Raw genomic sequence first — 19,153 nt, 5'->3', positions numbered from 1 at the left:
GTTCCTGGTCAAACCGGCCGACTGGATCCGGGTGAGAGCGTAACGTCGCTTTGGATGTTTTGGAAACTCTAGAAGCTGCCAATGTCAATGTTGCATCGATCGCCTGACCCTTACACCACGGCTTAACGACGACACAATATTCTACCATCGACGTTTGTCGCACTCTATCGATCGATTTTGGACAACCGAACCACAGACACACAAGATGCACCCAGCAGGCGTTGCCATCCTGGTGATTATTCTGCTTTTAATAGCAGCCGGGGTTGGATGGATTGTCTTATCACGAATTAGGGCGCAACGGTTAGGTGTATGTTTTCTGTGTTTCTCCAGCTTCAATTGTGACCCGTCCATTGACAGCTTGTGTCTTATAGCTCCCACCACCCCCTTTGAGTTCCTACATACCCTTTCTTGGATCCTCGTCGTCGTCCTCGTACGGCCCAACTCCCGCACCAGGCGGCATCAAGGGATGGTTCAACGATAAATTGCGCCAGATCAAGCAGGCCCGCAACACCCGCACCGCGGCCGGCGCATACGAAGGCTCTTCCTCGTACAACGCAGGGTACTCCGGTGGAGGCGGCCAAGGCTTCAGATCACTTGATGACTCTGCCTGGGATGCCCGCGTGGGCGATTACAACCCCTATGAAGAAGAGCGGGAACTGGGACTCCGCCCACCCCCGCCAGGAGCTGCTACAGGTGGGGAGGGATATCAGATGAATGTGCCCCGTGATCCTGAGGAGCAAGAAGAAAGAAGAGGAAGGTCGACCCAGCGAGAGCCTCAGCCTCAGCTGAAGCCAAATCCGTTTGGGGACGATGCCGAGCCGAGCAACATTTCGCTTAGAGGGGTGTCCCCAAGGCCGATGGCGGTTGACACCAGTTTTGCGGCGAGGAAGCAGCAGCAAGGGCAACAGGGAAGGCAGCAGGAGGATAACAGCCCCACGGAGAGGAGATCCATTTTCCGGGAGAACATGTAAATGTGTTCAAGGAGGAGAAATGGGGCCAGGGATGGAACTGTGAGAATTGTGGAAACGATTGAAGGAACAATCTGTTTCTTTATTCTCCGAAAGGAGGTACAGTCCGAGTAATTGAATATGGATAAGGATGGGTTGGTAGGCACATCAAAGCATGGGGAGTTGGATGACTGGCTGGTTCGCTTTTGTTCTCGTGATCCCCGTTGGTAGTTTGTATTTCTTTTCTTGTACTTATGGTTGTTAATGATCGAGTCTATGAGAATAGGCCCACGTGGTATCGGTATTGGACAGGGGCCGCATACCTGTGAGGTCTAAATTGCATCTCATGTATGATCACTTGGGCAACTCGCTCCGCCCATTGCCTTGCATTGCCCGAGGTTGTACATTTTTATGGTGGGAGCAGCTCGCTTTCTTTGTCTTGAACCAACCAACATGACTAACAGCAGGGTTCATTGGGTCTTGATCTGATGTTCTAATGCATCAATTGACGAGTGACCATTCCGCCTTTTTATCGACTTGAGCGGCCAGACCTCGAGTGGAGCCCCTGACATTGATGTTGGGGAAGCTTCCCCACCCCCGCAACCTCACCTCACATTACAACTCCAGGGGTCACTTGGGTCTCAGCACACAAAATAGGAGGCACTTACACAACCTATACAAAGCTCGTTCTCTTTAGTGAGTCCAAGTGCAAACACCTTCAAAATGGCAGACAGCATCAACCTCGTCGCCATCCATGACTCCCTCATCGCCATCGCCCGCCAGGCAGGCGAGATCATGCGCAATGCCACCGGCAAGGAACTCGAGACAGACGAGAAGATGAACGGTATTCAGCCTCTGTCAACTTACAGCACTATTCACCGTTTACTGACCCCGTCGTCTCAGCCGTCGACGTAGTCACGGAAACAGACAAGCGCATTGAGGACCTCGTCAACTCGATCCTCACAATGGAATACCCCACCTTCTCCTTCGTCGGCGAGGAGTCCTATGTCAAGGGGGTAACCAAGGTCACCGACGCGCCCACCTTCATCTGCGACCCGATCGACGGGACCCAAAACTTCATCCACGGTTTCCCGCTTGCTTGCATCTCGCTGGGGTTCACCCTGGGCAGGAAGCCCCAGGTGGGCGTGGTGTACAACCCCTTCTCTGATGTCTTGTTCTCTGCGATCAAGGGACAGGGTGCGTTCATGGTGGACAACTTTTCCTTGGCACCTGGTCAGGGGCAGGGGAAGCCGCAGCAATTGCCGTTGAGGCCTGGGAGGAAGCTGGGGAGTTTGGAGACGGCGTTGGTGGGGATCGAGTTCGGGAGTCAGAGGGACGGGCATAACTTTGACTTGAAGCTGGAGGTGTACAAGGAGCTGACGGCTTCCAAGGCGACGGGCGGTGCGATGGCTGGTGCGGTGAGGAGTATGGGGAGCGCGGCGCTGAATATTTGCTATACGGCGGCGGGGGTGATGGATGTTTACTGGGAAGGGGGGTGTTATGCTTGGGATGTGGCGGCTGGGTGGTGTATTCTTGAGGAAGCGGGCGGTAGGATGGCGGGCGGGAACCCGGGGGTGTGGGATCCGGCGGTGGATGACAGGAAGTATATTGCTGTTAGGCAAGGTGGGGAGGAGGAGCAGAAGAAGATTGTGGAGGAGTTTTGGGCGCTGATGAAGGGCAAGGAGATGGAGTACGAGCATTAGGTCGTGGTGGAGAGAAAAGTTAAAAATATCGAGTAATACCTCCCTAGACAATGGCATTCTTAGGTGTGGTGAAGATAATCAAGAAATTACTAGAGACGGAGATTCCGTTTTCAGAACAAGGAGGGATCAACGCCACAATTGCTCGCTTGGTGAGCCAACGGTCAGAGATGCGCGCGGCATTGTTTGACCGCACCTCACATTCCACTTGGATTTGGGCTATCCGAGACAACAAAGAACCTTGATGACTTCCGCCCGTCTTGTAAAACATCAAATCTACAGCTGACAGGCCCCCTGCCGATCACCAAGATGTCTAGCAATCACCACTGCAATGTCACATATATACTACCAACCGCCTGATGAGGCCATTCAAGAAGATTATGGCTCCGACGAGGGGCCAGCTAACCACGGCGAAGGCAAAGACTGGGACGAAACCGAGTTGGAACTGTGCGGTGCCATTCGTGAGAATTTGCGTTGCCTCTCGTTGCCCTCGAGCTTAAAAGTGCTGACTCGTCAAAGGAACAGACATCACCTCCCCGTGTGACCTCACTGGCGAAGTCCACCCCATCCTCAGCAACTGGATCCCAGCACCATCAACACCCAGCGACGATGGCCCCTCCGATGAGGTCCTCATCCCGGAACTCCACCAACCCCTGCTACTCGCCAGCCGCATCCTCGAGCGTGAGGCCTTGCCCTGGTTCTCAGACTTCTTCATAGAGGATATATTCTCCCCTTCCTACGCCGGTTATCTGCGCCCCTTTGTCGAAAACGACCGGCAAAAGGACCAAGACAAAACCCCCTTGGTCATTGTCCGCCATCACAAAGCCCGTTGGGCCACACCTGCAATGCGCCAGTACTGGTGTCAGCTTGCTGCCGAGAAGCTTCGGAGTGAGGAGCTCACCAGCCGGGTTAGATGGAGTTTAGATGACAGTATTGTACACACCAAACGGGCGTATGGATATACACCCCGGTATCCTCACACTCCGGGGGAAAAGCACAAGATCGACTTGCCTGACTTGATCATTGAGTATGACAAGCTAGCCAAGTTGAGGGGGGAAAAGGGGAGAACTCTGACGGTGCTGCTCATGAGGCCGTTCGCGAGGAGGTTGTATGACCTGAGGGTGATGGGGGGACGAGGTCGGGAGGAATACTGCAGGACGGCGTTTATGGCTGCTGTTACCATGCTTCATGAGTGAGTCGGGCTGGAGGGAGAGCCCAGATCCAGTGAATACGTGCTGACGAAGAAGCAGACTTGCCCATGTCATTTACTGGCAGGACTTCCGGGCTATGAACAGACGGTTATACGAGCCGTTCTACGGGGGGGATCTAGAAATGGAACTGGGCGACAGTTTGATCGCGTCAATTTTTGGAGGTTGGACGCCGGTGTTAGTCAACTGGACTCCTGGGTGGCATTTCAACCCAACATTTCAAGACGGTATCGCATGGTGCCAGTGCTTGAACTGGGACTATCATACGAAGAGGCCGCGGTACAGGGCTCATTACTCCATACGCGTGGACTAGTGAGTTTCATATCCGATGACATGGTCAAAAGAGGAGATACTAAGTATTGTTATGTCATTAGCATCGCCGCTCTTTTTAACAGCCGCAGCTGGCAAACGCGGTCCGCAAAGGGTCTTGTTCGGCCGTCGACGCTTCAGAAAGCCTGTATTAGACGCACCGAACTCGACCAAAGGATAGCCGACGAAGGTTTGCATGCTTCTGCTGCGATCAGTGACTTTGAAGAGGGAGAAAAGTGCTGTAAATGGAGAAGACCTCCGGCGACATTTTTCCGCGTTCCGGCCTACGCTGACGAAGTTTTTTCCGACGACGTCATCAGTCGAGTCTTTCATGGCTTGGAGCATCTCGGGCTCCTTCCACCTGAGCCAGAGGCTGTCGACATCTCAATGCCTTGGAAGTACCGAGAATCCTGATGCTCTACTAGCCTGCCAGGTAGGAGCATGCGAGAACGGGAGGCTTATAACGGGCTCCTATGTCGACACATGGGACGAAACCTAGCTAGACTTGCCCTGGCCATACCCGGCAGTCAGTCTCAGCTTGTGCTGCTCGGGTACAAGGAGCAGACGAGGCCGGTAGCTTCGTGAGTCCGGTGCTTGGGCACCGATGGGTACACTACGATCAGAGGTTACAGCGGCCCTCCTTATCTCGGCATGTAGCTCAAGCGAAGCAAGCTTGATGCAAGTTTCCGTCATGATAGATCAGTATCTACTCGGAAATAAAAGCTCTTGCTTGCCATTTCTGCAAGTTCAGAAGCAAGGTGTTGGGGTGTTGTCTGTATCTTATCTGGGGGACATTGGTGTGCCGTCTCTTCCATATGTCCAGTTGTTAGTTCGTGACTTCCTGCGTACCAAGTAGGACAGTCTGTACGTCCTCATAATGTTCACGATGAGTGAGTCGAAGGATCTGGACGAGTTGAGCCCAGTGGATGCAAGCCGGCATACGGCATATGCAAAGGCTTAGGAGACAATGCGAGTCGACGTGACCTGCAGGAGAGGTGACGGGCTAGCAGGCAGAGAGCTAGGGTTCATCCGGCTTGCGAGGAGATGCAGGCCGATAAGGCTCTGGCTCGCCATTGCGCCTGGGCGAGAAATCGTCATACGAAGGGTTGTCTTGCAGCGTCACAGCACTGCAGTCGGAAGCCGCTTGCTTGTGTAGCTTGTGCCAATCCTCAGGGGTTCATAGCTGCTCACCGACAACTGTCCTGACAGCACGGCCACCGAAACAGTAGCCCGGTGTCGGCGCACGCTTAAGTTGCTTCAACGGGTGGTGGATGACACCCACAAGATTGGGACGAAAAAAAGGCCGGATGGCGTTGTCGCATTCTTCTAAGCGGCGTTAAGGAGACCAAACAAACATTTGACCGAGTCACCGCTTCCCGCTGTCAACCTTGGCGCCGTCGAAGCTGCCGAGTTGCGGCCGATAATAGATCGTCATCGAGATGACCCAAAGGAAGAGCATTCGTAACATGGACTGACTGGCTGTATGCAATGTAGTAATCAGGCTGTTGTGAGAGAATTTGGATTGTCGTGCGTGGCCGAGCGAGATAGACCGAGATAAGAACATTATCAGATCACCAACTGATAAGGAAACGGACGACGGGCCGTGTCTCTCTCGACGAGCACCTAGATAATGGATGCCCATCGGTTTATCACTGCAGCGAACTGATTTCTGACAAGAGAGCAAGCCCAAGAAGCCATGGTGTGTGTGATGCTGCTGGCTGCCAACCAATGCGAGGATTTCCATGATTCACAGAAATCGAGATTTTTGCAGGATTCAAGCGCACAAAGATTTTGATATCGGAGCGAGGTTTCCTTGCGGTGGCCTGCCGCCGCTGCAGTGCTGCAGTGGAAGGGTTCCCCACAGTAGCTGAAAGCTTCTGATTGGCCAGAGCTCAACAACACCAGCATGTTCGACGCTAGGGCCAACCAACGGTTGTGGAGACAGCTTTCGGCTCACCTTTGTCCATCCCAGCAGATCAGCACAGGGTTCACAAGCTTGCTCAGTTTGCCTTCTTCACCCACGGTCCGAGCTACCGACCATTCTCAATCGATATTTTCCTGCGCAACCTCTTTTGGCTCGTTCCGTGTCTTTACCTTGCTCATTTTCTCCGATGGCTGGGTGAAACACGCAACATGCACCGGAAGAGCTTCCGCGTTCGTTTTTCTGCGGTCTTGGCCCTGTCACTGCCGCTTGCAGAAAGGTGATCTTCGATATTCACTCCCCAGGGAAGACGCGGCAAGGTAGGATATTAGCTATCAACTGATAGTAGCCGGACCGTGTGTCTGGAACACTACAGCCATCATGGAATGTTCGACGCCTGGTCCCAGACGTATCAATGCGCCAAAGGGTCCATAATTTTTTCCCGCTCTTGGTTTCTTGCCATGTCAACAGCTTTCAGAAGACAGTGAGTGGGCTAGAGTTGCTCCCACTGATATATTACCACTCTCATGCTCGCTGTCGAGGTTTGCCACTTTTTCTCTCTCTGTAGTCTCTCTTCTACCTTCTTGTTCTCCGACACGAAGTTTACCCTAGTTTACAGGGTCCTTGCACGCAACTATCATTCTTAATCTCTCGGCTTGACAACCTCTCTTTTCCTGTCTCCTTGGCTTTGTGAAATTGCAAGCTTCACCAGCACACGATGACACTGAAGACACCGAGTCGCCGCGACCCGGAGAAGTTCCCTGCTTTTCAGCTGTTCATTCTCGGTGGGTTCATTTTCCGCCACGTTTTGAGATGGGGCTTTCGAATATCTAACCTTTTTCTGTAGCAATTGTCCGCCTTGCCGAGCCAATTGCACTCACCTCGATTTTCCCTTATGCTTGGGCCTTGATCAAACGGTATCAGATTGGAAATGAAGAAGATGCTTCATTCTATGCTGGCCTCCTCATCTCGTCCTTCGCTCTTGCGGAGGCCTTGATGGGTATGTATTGGGGAGGGCTCTCGGACCGCATTGGGCGAAAGCCCGTGTTGTTACTGGGATGCGTGGGAACCATGTTTAGCATGATCATGGTGGGCTTTGCTTACAACATTTGGATCGCCTTGGCTGGGCGAGTCATCGGTGGGCTTTTGAACGGCAATATTGCCGTCATCCAGACCATGGTTGGCGAGCTGGTGACAAAGCCTGAGCACGAGCCGAAGGCATACTCTATCAGTACGTTATTTCGCAAGCTTTCCTGTTTCGAAATTTGCTGGGCTAACTAGTAACAGTGCCGTTTGTTTGGAGTGTCGGTACGATCATTGGACCCATGATAGGGGGTTTGTTTGCAGACCCCCACGAGTCGTACCCCTACCTATTTCCCACGGGCTCTCTCTTCCAGCGCTTCCCTTACCTCCTACCGAATCTTATTTGTGCTGCGCTTCTTCTTGTCAGCATCATGATGGGCTACTTCTTGCTGGAGGAGACACATCCCGACATGCAGCCGCGCATCTCCCTCCCCGACCACACGTTCCTCTCCGAGAATACCCCCCTGATCGAGACGTCAGACGCCATCAAGCGCCCGGCCGTTGACATGCGAGACGAAAACTATGGCACCATGCGGGATCGAGATATCAAGGAGCCAAAAGACATCGAGAAGCAACACACCAATATATTCTCCAAGAGAATTATGGCTGTCGTCGTCTCCCTCTCTATCTTCACCTACCATTCCATGACCTACGATCATCTTATGCCCATCTTCTTCGAGGACGACCGAGTTCCTATTCACGCCTTGTTTGGCACGGTCAACCCGCTCTACTCCCCCGGCGGCCTGGGCCTCTCTCTCCAGGCTGTCGGCATGATTCTTGCCGTTCAAGGCATCATCGCGTTGGTCGTTCAAGCCGTCATCTTTCCACCACTGGCCGAGCGGATAGGTGTGCATAGGCTCTTCATCATTGTGACGGTTCTCCACCCGATCGCATACATGATTGTTCCCGGCCTTCTTTACGTCCCCGATCAGCTCCTCTACCCAGCCATTTACTTCTGTCTCGGAGTCCGGAACTTCTTGTCGATTATTCTGTACCCCTTACTTCTTATCTTAATCAAGGAGGCCACACCCAGCCCGTCAGTGCTGGGCAAGGTCAACGGTCTTGCGGCAAGTGCTGGTGCCGCCTGCCGCATGATTGCACCACCCGTTGCCGGCTATCTTTATGCCATGGGGAAGAGGGTAGATTGCACAGCGCTTGCCTGGTGGGGGAGTGCCCTTGTGGCTGTTTTTGGAGCGGTGCAGTGCTTCTCTGTAAAGAGATATCCAGCCCGGAATACTGAGGAGGAGGAACGGTTTGAACCCTAGGTGGTGGGCAAAGCTTTTAATGCGAAAGTAATTGAGGGTGGTTATAATGGGGGATATTTTTCAAGGGGATAGTGTTATGGATCGGCGGTGGGATAGAAAAGGGTTGGGATTTATAGAAGCGAGGCGAGGCGTTTGGGTTCTTTCTTGTTTTCTGTTCGTCACAGCGCTGCGCTCACGACGGTTATGATATCCGACGACTGGCATAATTTGGTGAGCATTGGGATTATACCATAGATGGAACTGTAGATATGGGTCACGAATATAGATTTCTGTTTTTCTGTTCTCGAACTTGACACACTGCTTGCTTGTGCCTTGGTCAGGGTTGTGTCAGGGTTGACGATGGTTTCCCCGCTCGAGACGAACCCTAACCCCAAGGTTAATAATTTTTCCAACCTCACCATTGCCACTCCACCAGAGCGGGCAGAAACAAACCGATCTCGCGTTGGGCAAGAGAAGAAATACGTCCCTCAAAAATTTCTCTACAAACGGCTCGCTTATTTGGACATTTCTCTGTATAGCTCACGACTTTTGTCTACGGTTATCTGTCGACGGCCAACCCAACAAACCCGTTTTAGCGGGACTGGCTGGTTTTCTCACTGGGTCGCAAATAGCTCAGTTTCAGTCTCTCACTTAGTCATCTCCAAAAAAAAATCCAAAAAAGGAAAAACCGCCCAAAATGGATAATCTCGCCAACGACACCAGAGACCTCAAGCTGGATGACAACAATGTCCCAATCGGCCCTGCCCCTCCCCCGGCAGGAGCCGACCTCTCCACCATGTTCCCCGGCCTGCCAGCCGGTTACAAGGTCAACACAGGGATGACGCTCGAGGAGACGATCGCCGACTTGAACAAACACCCGCTGTTCATGACCGAGCTGGACGACGCTGAAGAGAACGAGGAGCTTGCCGCTTTGCAGTCTCTTGCCTATGACGGCACGCCTTTGGAAAACGGCCTCAACTTCAAGGAGCAGGGCAATGAGTGCTTCAAGGCTAAGAAGTGGGCTGATGCGAAGGAGTTTTACGGGAAGGGAGTCCAGATCTTGCAGGCGGAGGAGTTTAGACGGAGTAAGGGGATCAAGAAAAAGGTCCAGAAGCAGCAGGAGGTGGCGATGAGGAGCGAGGAGGAGCAGAAGGCTTTTGAGGAGAGGGAGAAGAAGAGGTTGGCGGAGAATGATGGGTCGGGGGTTGTCAAGGAGGATGAGAAGACAGCGACAAAAGAGGAGTATGAAGAGGTGGAGGATGACCCCGAAGAAACGCAAAAGGAGAGGACGCTGTTGGAGCAGTTGTACGTCAACCGGGCGGCTTGTCATTTGGAGCTGAAGAACTACCGGTCTTGCACGTTGGACTGCGCGGCTGCGCTGAGGCTGAATCCGAAGAACGTCAAGGCCTTTTACCGGTCTGCAAAGGCGCTGTTGGCGGTGAACAAGATCGTCGAGTCGGATGACGCTTGCGCGAGGGGGTTAGAGATTGACTCTTCGAACGCGGCGCTGCAGCAGCTGGCCAAGGAGATCATCGCCAAGAACGAGACAGTGACGGCGCACAAGAAGGCCGAGGAGAAAAGGGCGGCTGATGCCAGGAGAAAGGAGGTGCTGTTGAAAGCAGCACTGGAGGCTAGAAACATCAAGATGAGGTCGACCGGGAAGCCGCCTGACATGGAGGACGCGCATGTCCAGCTTGTTCCCGACCCGCTGGATCCCCAGAGTTCCCTTTCGGTGCCGACGATGCTGCTGTATCCTGCCGACTATGAGAGCGATTTCATCAAGGCGTTTAACGAGACAGAGAGCTTGGAGCAGCATTTTGGGTATGTGTTCCCTCTGCCATGGGACAGAGAAAACAAATACACGGCGAACAATGTCGAGTGCTACGTTGAGACAGTCAGTGGAGGGTTGGCAAAGGTGGGCAAGAAAGTATCACTGCTCAAAGTGTTGAGCAGTGGCAACGTGGAGATTGTGGATGATCTACTCAAGATTTTCGTGGTGCCCAAGGGGAAGGCAGAGGGCTGGGTGAAGGACTGGAAGGAGAAAAAGCTTGGGAGGAAGTAGGTGATACTCACTGATCGTGACATCAAAAGGAGGCTGTAGTTGAGGGTTATGTACCCAAAAAGAAAGGCAATGCTCCAATATCATTATGCCACTAACTGAAGACTCTCGGGCACGCCCATCTGTAACTATTCACCTACACCAGTTCAATCAACTACACGTCAGTGTTCATGACAAAACCCCTCGTTTCCAAGCCATTTCATGCTACAAACTGATGTTGTACTAGTCGATGTTCATCTTCTCGAAGTTCCATGCTCGTACATCTGCGTGAACTAAGAACTAATAAGCATCTGTTTCCACACAGAAGAGAACAACAAAACACAAAAAACGTCAAGAAAACCAAGAGAAACGGTTCTTATATAACACCCCAAAAGTCCCTCCTCTTCTCCTGGTTCTCGGTCGCAGTCGCAGATTTTGGCGTTGGCATACTTTTTCCCTTATGCTCGACTTGGGGCTCCTCCTTATCCTCCATCTTCGTGTCATCAGATCGAAACTCTTGAGCCCTGGGCGAGGAAGAAAACTGATTGATCGCCATCCGTCGCTGTGTTCTCTGGAACCTCCTCATTTGCCTGCGGAGTTCCACGCACCGGGGCATCCCGCAGCGAACGAGGTGTGTGTGCCAGTTGAAGACCTCCCAGTTGCCGCATGCATCTTCGCCTGTGAGGGTAGAAGACGGAGATTAGTGATGAGCGATATGGAGGCAATGTTTTTTGCGAAGAGACTTACAGGACTCATAGGACATCTCGACGAGGTGGCCACATCGCTTGTCGTGGCGTTCTTGGATTTCGCACATGTTGGGTGCTGCAGCTGCCGTTGGTGTTGGTGGAGCTGCGGACGCAGCTAACGGTCAAAGAATTCTCGGTGGTAATTGTTGTCTATTTGAGTACACACGCCAATTCCGTGTGACTTATTGAAGGTGTGGGAGGAGAGGGCTTTGATGTCGTGGATTCGATGCAAGAGGTCCGTTCCACAAGGCAGGATGCGACAACGGAAGCTCAGGATTAAAGGTTTTTGTCCCAACCAGAGATATTATACCAAACGGTGGGGGGTTGCTTAAGGTTTCGAAACGGACAATTGGTGCCTCACACAGAAGAGGCGCTGGGAGTATGGAGACGCAAAATCCGGTCAACGCACCAGTTGAGGCCTGGGGTGAGTATTTCTGCCGAACAGTGCCGTGATACTCGCCATGTCGCAGTGACATTCCAATTAATAGCAATCCTGTTAAAGCAATCACAGCTCTCGACGATAGTGTTCCCATCCCATACCCCAGTTGTTAAAAATAAGGTAGTTCAAGATGACGCATGGGGCGGCGCCACTAACACACGATGAAGCTTCCATCAGATACACTGATGACAATTATAGGGATGGAAAAAACTGAAGGCTTCTTCTACCACATGAATTCTCATTTTTCCAATGCATAAAGTGTCTGTGTTCGGCGGTTTGATGGCAATATCATGAAAGTGGAGCGATGCTGGACTTTGAGCAAGTTACCTTGGCAACGCCCCTTTTCCAGTTCGTGTTGACATGCCACGGCTTCCAACACCACCGCACAAAACTTGCCAGTAAACCCCAAAACTTCTAGAAACGTATCTCAAAAACTGTTATAGGGCTAAAAGAGTCAAAAATAATTTCTTCAAATCACTGGCTGCCCTGCCAGGCAGTTTTCAACCCGAAATTTGAGAGGGCGTGGGCTCTGTCGAACAGCGGACAAGAAATTCTGGACGAAGAACTTGTGCAGTTTCCTTAAAGCTCGAGGCAGGAGCTTGGAGCTTGAAAAGACAAACTGCTCGTACCCTCAACATTTTCAGAGGTAAGTAAACACTCCCCTCCATTCTTCTCTATCACTTCCTATTTCTAGTTGTACAAGACACTAAGCTCTGCATAACCCTACAAGATCCTGTCGTGAGACCCCAGCACCTGCATCTCACATCTGTACAACCGATTAATCAACTCATCTCCCCATCTCACCCCACGTCCCCCCAACCATTCACTTCCATTCTTAACAACTGTAACCAAGTTCAAAATGTAACTCCAACCCCTTTGCAGTGACTCATCAGCATCGCATCAGAAACACAAAGTTCCATCGTTCGTTCTGTGTGCCGAACTTCATTGGATATCGTTCTTCTGGGTTTTACCCTCCCCCGGCCCTGCCCGATGAGAAGAGTCAAGGTAAAGTACCTATGTGATGGGTTTCCAAACAGGTGTTCCACCGCAGTTGAACACCTACGCGCCTCATGTCAGGTCATGCACGTCATGGAATGTCGTTCAAGATTTTCCTTGTTCCTGCGTCTTGAGCCTCCAGCACAGCCTGATAGCTTGTTATGACGGTGACTATTTGCAGACCTAGAAGGGTGGTTGAATTGAATGTCCAAAAATCAATATTCGTTCTACCTGATGTTTGTCACCTGCCAGAGAAAGAGAACCGATCGATTGTTTGTATGTTTGCTTTCGCTACTCGCTAGATAACCCCATCTAATTGGTATTGTCAAAAGAAGCACCCACCCACCCACACACACACACATACACACACACATACACACACACATACACACCGGGCCAAAGTCCTCTTCGTGTTTGCCCGGCGGTGTCTAGCTTTTCGTTTTCTGTTCCTCACCCAAAAAACTTCCCCAGCGGCAATGCCAAATATTCAAGAATTATGAAAACGAAGGAAAGAAAACAAGAAAAGACCGATAAGCATAGCCATGAACTCAGGTAAAATATGCAAAGAACAAGCAGTAACATTCCAATATCAATGCTCGCCAACCGTCTTGTGGATAACAACCCCCAAACCGAAGCGCCTCCTTTTTCTTTTCTTGTCCCATTGCCTCGAAACACCAGAAATTTCCCTCAACCCTTTGCTCATACCATGAAATCCATACCCGACAAAACCAGCCCGAGACCTGGCTCCCCAAATCCCACCCACGTGGCAGGTGGTGTTGGCTATTTAGGTAAAAATGAAGTAGTGACATGTGGAAGATGAGAAAGAAGTGGATAATGACTTGAGCAAAACCCCAGGAATACTGGCAGTGTAGCGTAAAATGAACATCGAGAGCAGCAGCCAAATTTCATCACATCAGCTCAGAACCCTCCTCCTCTTTGACGCTCCCCTGCGCCTGGGACTTACATCGTCGTTGCAATCATCATTGTCTTCGTCGTCGGCGTCAGAGGAGGAGGACACGGACCTGGTGGCCAGTGAATTGGGTGTGGAAGTCACATTGGCGTCACCAGCATGTGGAGATGACGGTGTGCTGGCGTGCTCCATCTTCAAATCAGCATCCTCGCTCCATACCCTTGTCTGGCCGCCGCTGCTGCACGTAGGACTGCCGATAGTCGTTACCAGGCTGCTGGAAATAGTATTGCTCTCGCCTTTTGGTCCCACACCTGAACTCTCCGGAATGGCATCATCTTGTCTCTGCTTTCGCTCCTGTTTCTCCTCCTGCTTGCTCGTTTTTTCGCAAAGTCGCATCAGTGTTAGCGCAGCATCCTCCTCCGAAGCCGGCCTAACTGGTTGCATACTCGGGCTTAGGGATCGCGAGGCGGGAGGAAGACCACGGAGTTTGGGGTAAGGACTAATATCCGGCCTTTGGTCAGTTGCGGGCGTGGAGTGACTGCTTGTAGGCCGCTCGATCTGATCAAATGTCCGTTTATTCGCACCAAGGCTTTGATAGAGACTTCGAATGGGTGGTAGCGTATGCGCGGGACGCTCGTATGGTCGTGCAGTAGTATTTTGAATGGTGGGGGACCGTACGGCGCGTTGAGGGTATGGTGATGGAATACGTGGAACTGCCGAGAGCCATGGATTGGCTCGAGATCCGTAGGACTTGTCTTCAATGTTGTTCCTTGTCCACGGTTGCGGATATTGATGGTGTTGATGCTGCGGGCGACGCTGCTCCCGTTCAGTAGATGGATCAGAGCGATACGATGGATACGGCCGTGGAAGGTTTACTGGAATCCATCTTGTTGGAGTGTTCATTGGTGGTGGACGGATACCAGTCCCATATCCGCCGGACATGAACTCGGTGGGTGTATTACGACTGTAGATATCAGGCGATCCAGCATAGAATTCGTGGTCTGCGTTACTATGCGGACTCAAAGGCATCGGTCGATCGTAGTCTATCCGGTTGCTGTAGGGCTCAGCGGCCAGCCGGGGCGGTCGTGGACATGGTCGAGGACTGACGCTGCGAGACATGCGTGGACTGAGTAGAGGGCCACTGCGTGGTGTTGGAAGATGTAGCAGTCGCCTTGCCTCCAGCCTAGCTTTGGCAATGATGTCGGGATCGATGACCATGTGTTTGTAGCCAGGCATACCTTCCCGAATGCACTCCGAGGGGAAACTTGGGCCGAATAGGGGAATCAAGGCACCTGCAATCTGGTAACAGAATGTTGCACAGACAGCCTTGGCACAGGAGTATGGCATCCAGTAGCCTGCGACATGCATTAGCATATCTATCGTAGGTAATCTCTCGTGCATAGCATACCTTGGGCGATAATAGATCCCCCAGTGATGCTGTGCGTAATGTCCTTGAGCCCCGGGTTCTGGTTGAGCATTTTCGCAGGAGTAGTCTAATGTAATCAGCAAATTTCCCTCCTCATCCAGGACCGAGCACCGGGACAAACAAACCTTCCCGTATTCAAGACACTTGAAGAATGGAGTCATGCGCACGAGGCCAACATTGTAATCCCACATGACGGTGTAAGTGTTGTCTGATCGAAGGCGACTGTCCCTGGGAAGTCTAAAAGAGTACTCGAAAACTGTCAAAGTCAGTACAGGTATCCCGCGATGCAGTCCGGACTTCTTGTTGGTTTACCTTCGAAGCTTTCTCGCCCGGTCTTCTGATAGAAGTCTTTCTTTTGGCTGTGGTAAGGAATCCGGCGGCAGTTGCTCTGAATCTCCCGCAGATCTGACACATGGAACCTGTGGACCTCGTGGAGCGAGGCTGCATCCAGGTCCTCGAACGGTGGATAGTTGACCATGCCTCTGACTGCATGTCGAGCTGGTCTGGGATCGTCTTGCATGTTTGCTGTCCTGGTCCCCGGCCTGTCGGGTGATGGTCCTGATGTAAAGGCGACAGCTGGACGAGCTGAAGGTGAAGCGAATTGACTGGGTCGAGAACGTGGCAACGGAGCCCGAGGAGGCTCCGGGTTAAGAAGAGAGGCTACTGATACCATGGCGGTGATATGTTGTGGAGATGTCTCGCGTGCCTCGCTCGCTACCACTGCAACTCTTGGGGAGAGAGATGGGAGGGGTAATAAGGGTGGCAGGCCTAGCGACTGGAGGGGACACAATCACCAAGTCAGACAGTGCTTGCGTCTGTGGCTGAGAGAGACTTGATGTTGGAAACCCATTCCCTTTCAGGCTACAAACAACAAAGCCCACGCAGAGCACCCTCGCAAGCTGGGAAGCCTGTAAATACTCCTTGAGGCTCGCACACAGCAACAGGGAGCTCGGGTGTTGCCTTTCTTTTCTTAACCACCGGCACGCAGTGTCATGCAGCCGCGAGAGACAGATTTCGTCCGCGCAGCGTTCTCGATGTGATTCCTTTGTCCGGGGCATCCAGGGATTCGACTTCCTGGCGAGTAGGGGTTTGTTTGGTCTTCCCACCGCTCTTTGCTCACCTGAGCGAGAGCCCAAATATGAGAAATGACGGGGAAAAGGCGGTCGATAGCCCGATGAATGATGGTTCAAACGATGGCAGCACGCTGAGAATAACTGGAACATCCAGAGCCAGGCGGCGAGGCAGACCGGCTGGATTGGGGTGCCACTATGGTTTTGGTGACTGTGTCTCCTGTCGGGCTATGTTCGGCACGAGATCATAGGTCCAGATATGCGGCAGGATTGTGGGAACACACTGTTGAGAGAGCCGTAAGATAGCCACACTTTCCAAGAACAAGGTTTTCGGTATTGGCCCTCGTAAACTTTTGCGGTTCCAGACAATCTGCGAGAAAGACTGGAGTCGAGTGAAGCTAACACAACACATCCCAGAGGTGTTTGTGCCTCAAGTGGATATCAACACCAAAAGGCACCCGGAAGTTGTCTACATGTTCCGCCAAAGGCAGAACAAAGAGGTTTGGGGAGGCAAGTGCGGTCCATGAACTTCTCGCAGGGACAGGCCTTGTTCGAGAAGCCCTGGGCAGGAGGGAGACTGTCGGATGGCTGCAGAAGGGTTGCCGCTGAGATTGTTGGCTTATTTGGCTACTCCGTCGATGTGAGCGTGTAACAAAGAGAAAATAGGGAGCATCATCGTCGTCTCATCTAGCACCGCAATCCCAAGTGATTAACTGACTCGACACACGTGGCCGCTTTACCTCTGTCGCTAGGACGTGTTTTGATAGCTCGTTTCAGGGGATGAAGAGCCCGTCAGTATTTGGATCTCTTGCTGCTGATGCGTAATAATAGGCCGTCATATGACTTGTTTTAGAAGGACGCCCCGACGACCGTATTGCCTGTCAAATTGATTGCTTTGAAGTCATCCCAGCCCAGGAACCAAGAGGGGTTGCCAGGCACCCATAACTTTCCCAATCGAAATGACCATATTGCAACTCGATTCCGTGATATTCCATGCCTCTTCGAGAAGCCCGAGAGAAAGACAGGAGCAAAATCTTTTTCCGCAATATTCTCCGCCGAGATTCGCCGCAATACAGCGGAAAAGAGCATCTGTCAAATGCACTGTGCCTTGCCCACCCACGAGCTTGACCTTGTACAAGTTTGCACCGAAAAAGTGTCCGAAAGAAGTACAGGTGTTTTGCTGACCTGCTGTCCACGTTGGCGATCAGGCATCCTTCCTCTCAACAAAAGTATTTTCTTCTGTTATCGCCCTTCAGGTGGCTAGGACAGGGAAGGGAGAGCGAGCCGGCACAAATTTGACATACTGTCAACTGGACGAGTCAAAGTCAGCCAGCGAAGTGATGAAGTTCAAAAAAGATGTGGCGCAAAGGCTGGCGACAGATAGTGAGCAGAACCAGAAAGAGGTGCAATCCTCTGGCCAGCTCCGTGCTGCATACCCTGCTTCGGCATTGACGAAGATTGGGCGGCCCCATTTCGCCCAAACTCAGGCGACAGCTTCTTGTCGTATGTTTGAGGGCTACATGGAGCCCTCGACTCTCGGCCGCTTAGGCATGCTCAAAGCCCGCGGCGACGACTTCTGTGAGCACCCGCTGAGCCAATACGCAACAGTGTTCTGCCCAACACAGACAGTATGGTGCCTCAAACGGATGCACAGAGCCCGAAGAAGGCCCAGTGAAGTCGCCGGCGGACAGGAGAAGTGAACCTATCGCAGCAGTCATAGCAGACCTCGCCGATCACAGTTCTCGCAATGCCGCGCCGGCAGAGGGTGGTGGAAAGGCCCGCCCCCAATTTAAGAGCAACCTAGGCCGGTTTGCAAGACTGAAAGATTGACCGGATATGCCGAGACAATCTACCGGTTCAAGTGACGACCAGAGCCCCCCATAATCTGGTATTAGTGTATTCGACACACCCCCTGCCAAACTTGGCGTTCATAGCCACTCGAAGACAGTACCATCATTGGGGAAATATCAGGGACAAGCAGACTGATGCCCAGTCCAGTCCAAGGAGGCCCCGACTGCCAGTCTGCCAGCCGGGAGCATCACAGTTCAGATGTGTGAAATACTGTTGAGGTCTTAGACGTGTTACCGAGCGAGAAGGGTGACCTTCCAAAAGCCTTTACACGCCGTTGTAAGACAGCTCCAGCTGTCACTGTCACGGCTGTACGCAGCACGTCGGGGCATTGGAAGAGAAGCCTGTATCCGCCGGATGTTGCAAGCAGACGCAAGGTGCCACAGCATTGCTGGTATCCAGAGCCGCGACAGCATCCCATTCGTCACGCGTAGAGAGTCTCGATCCACATCGAAAAGGACTGTCTGCGAGGAGGTACAGACAACTCCACAGCCTCGTCCCCCATAGAAGAAGCCAGGGCCCGCAGTCCTAGATCGGATTGGTCCTGGGACAGATGCGATATGGAGGCGACCGGACGCCGGCATACCGAAGCGGAAAGTATGTAGCTGCCGTGGGGTTCATTCTCGAGACCCGATCCAAACAATTGCTAGCAATGGTTTTGGGCAGGCTGGGGACTGCCAGGCTGGGCCACAGCAATCTAAATTAGCATGGGCGGCGGCGAGTACAATTCACCAAACGTGGCTAGGGGCGCACTGAACTATACAACATGTAACCAGCGTCTCGAGACTCGATATTTTTGTGCGGGGTGGGATACCCATCCAATATGTAGAAAAGAGCCGATGGGTAGCCTTGAATTCTTGAGTCCCTTGGGAGCATGGGCTTTGCAAGAGAGCACACAAAAACGGGATGCCGGTGGTGGTCGTACCGCTACTCGCTTGTCGCAGCTGGAAGTCGGACCAGTCGGACCAGTCTGTGTGGACGAGCAAGGAACTAGCAGTGAATCAGGCGGAGAAAAGAGACGTGTACGATTCCGGATTTCGCCAAAGAACTGCAAATCTGAGCAAACAACTCGGAAGCTGGGACCACTGAGGTGAGGTGGGGGGGAACCTGGAAATTCATCTGCATCATGTGTCGACGCTGAAGTCGCAAATTTTCGTTGGTGCCTCCACGGTAGGGTCATCTGGCTATCCATCTTTTGGGGCCTTCTGGCAGTTCCTTCCATTGAGGCCCTTTGGGTCACTAGGGCCAGCTCGGGAAGATGAATCACG

General features: G+C 52.3%; 6 protein-coding genes across 6 annotated transcripts; 5 read left to right on the top strand and 1 right to left on the bottom strand.

The window, feature by feature from the left end:
• Positions 1–205: 205 nt before the first annotated feature.
• On the top strand, positions 206–971 carry QC764_122680 (uncharacterized protein; the record flags this gene model as incomplete). Its single annotated transcript, XM_062943503.1, has 2 exons — positions 206–307; positions 372–971. 2 exons carry the CDS (start codon positions 206–208, stop codon positions 969–971), a joined length of 702 nt encoding a protein of 233 aa, XP_062806627.1.
• Positions 972–1,670: 699 nt separating this feature from the next.
• Positions 1,671–2,650, top strand: QC764_122670 (uncharacterized protein; the record flags this gene model as incomplete). Its single annotated transcript, XM_062943502.1, has 2 exons — positions 1,671–1,791; positions 1,851–2,650. 2 exons carry the CDS (start codon positions 1,671–1,673, stop codon positions 2,648–2,650), a joined length of 921 nt encoding a protein of 306 aa, XP_062806626.1.
• A 328-nt stretch (positions 2,651–2,978) lies between these two features.
• Positions 2,979–5,791, top strand: QC764_122665 (uncharacterized protein; the record flags this gene model as incomplete). The annotated part of the gene is made up of 3 exons (XM_062943501.1): positions 2,979–3,108; positions 3,173–3,839; positions 3,898–5,791. 3 exons carry the CDS (start codon positions 2,979–2,981, stop codon positions 4,166–4,168), a joined length of 1,068 nt encoding a protein of 355 aa, XP_062806625.1. The 3' UTR covers positions 4,169–5,791.
• Positions 5,792–5,981: 190 nt separating this feature from the next.
• QC764_122660 (uncharacterized protein) lies at positions 5,982–8,721 on the top strand. The gene is made up of 3 exons (XM_062943500.1): positions 5,982–6,870; positions 6,933–7,316; positions 7,373–8,721. Exons 1-3 carry the CDS (start codon positions 6,804–6,806, stop codon positions 8,431–8,433), a joined length of 1,512 nt encoding a protein of 503 aa, XP_062806624.1. The 5' UTR covers positions 5,982–6,803; the 3' UTR covers positions 8,434–8,721.
• A 388-nt stretch (positions 8,722–9,109) lies between these two features.
• CNS1 (HSP70/90 co-chaperone) lies at positions 9,110–10,474 on the top strand (the record flags this gene model as incomplete). Its single annotated transcript, XM_062943499.1, has 1 exon — positions 9,110–10,474. One exon carries the CDS (start codon positions 9,110–9,112, stop codon positions 10,472–10,474), a length of 1,365 nt encoding a protein of 454 aa, XP_062806623.1.
• A 2,405-nt stretch (positions 10,475–12,879) lies between these two features.
• Positions 12,880–18,901, bottom strand: QC764_122640 (uncharacterized protein). The gene is made up of 5 exons (XM_062943498.1): positions 18,644–18,901; positions 15,280–18,567; positions 15,093–15,223; positions 14,950–15,034; positions 12,880–14,896 (listed from the first exon to the last, which is right to left on the bottom strand). Exons 2-5 carry the CDS (start codon positions 15,638–15,640, stop codon positions 13,545–13,547), a joined length of 1,929 nt encoding a protein of 642 aa, XP_062806622.1. The 5' UTR covers positions 15,641–18,567; positions 18,644–18,901; the 3' UTR covers positions 12,880–13,544.
• Positions 18,902–19,153: the final 252 nt, after the last annotated feature.

This window comes from Podospora pseudoanserina, chromosome 1, assembly GCF_035222485.1.
Source record: "Podospora pseudoanserina strain CBS 124.78 chromosome 1, whole genome shotgun sequence".
In the NCBI taxonomy this organism is placed as follows: Eukaryota; Fungi; Ascomycota; class Sordariomycetes; order Sordariales; family Podosporaceae; genus Podospora; species Podospora pseudoanserina.
The sequence above is the reverse complement of the archived record's forward strand: the minus strand, read 5'-3'. Positions and strand labels throughout refer to the sequence as shown.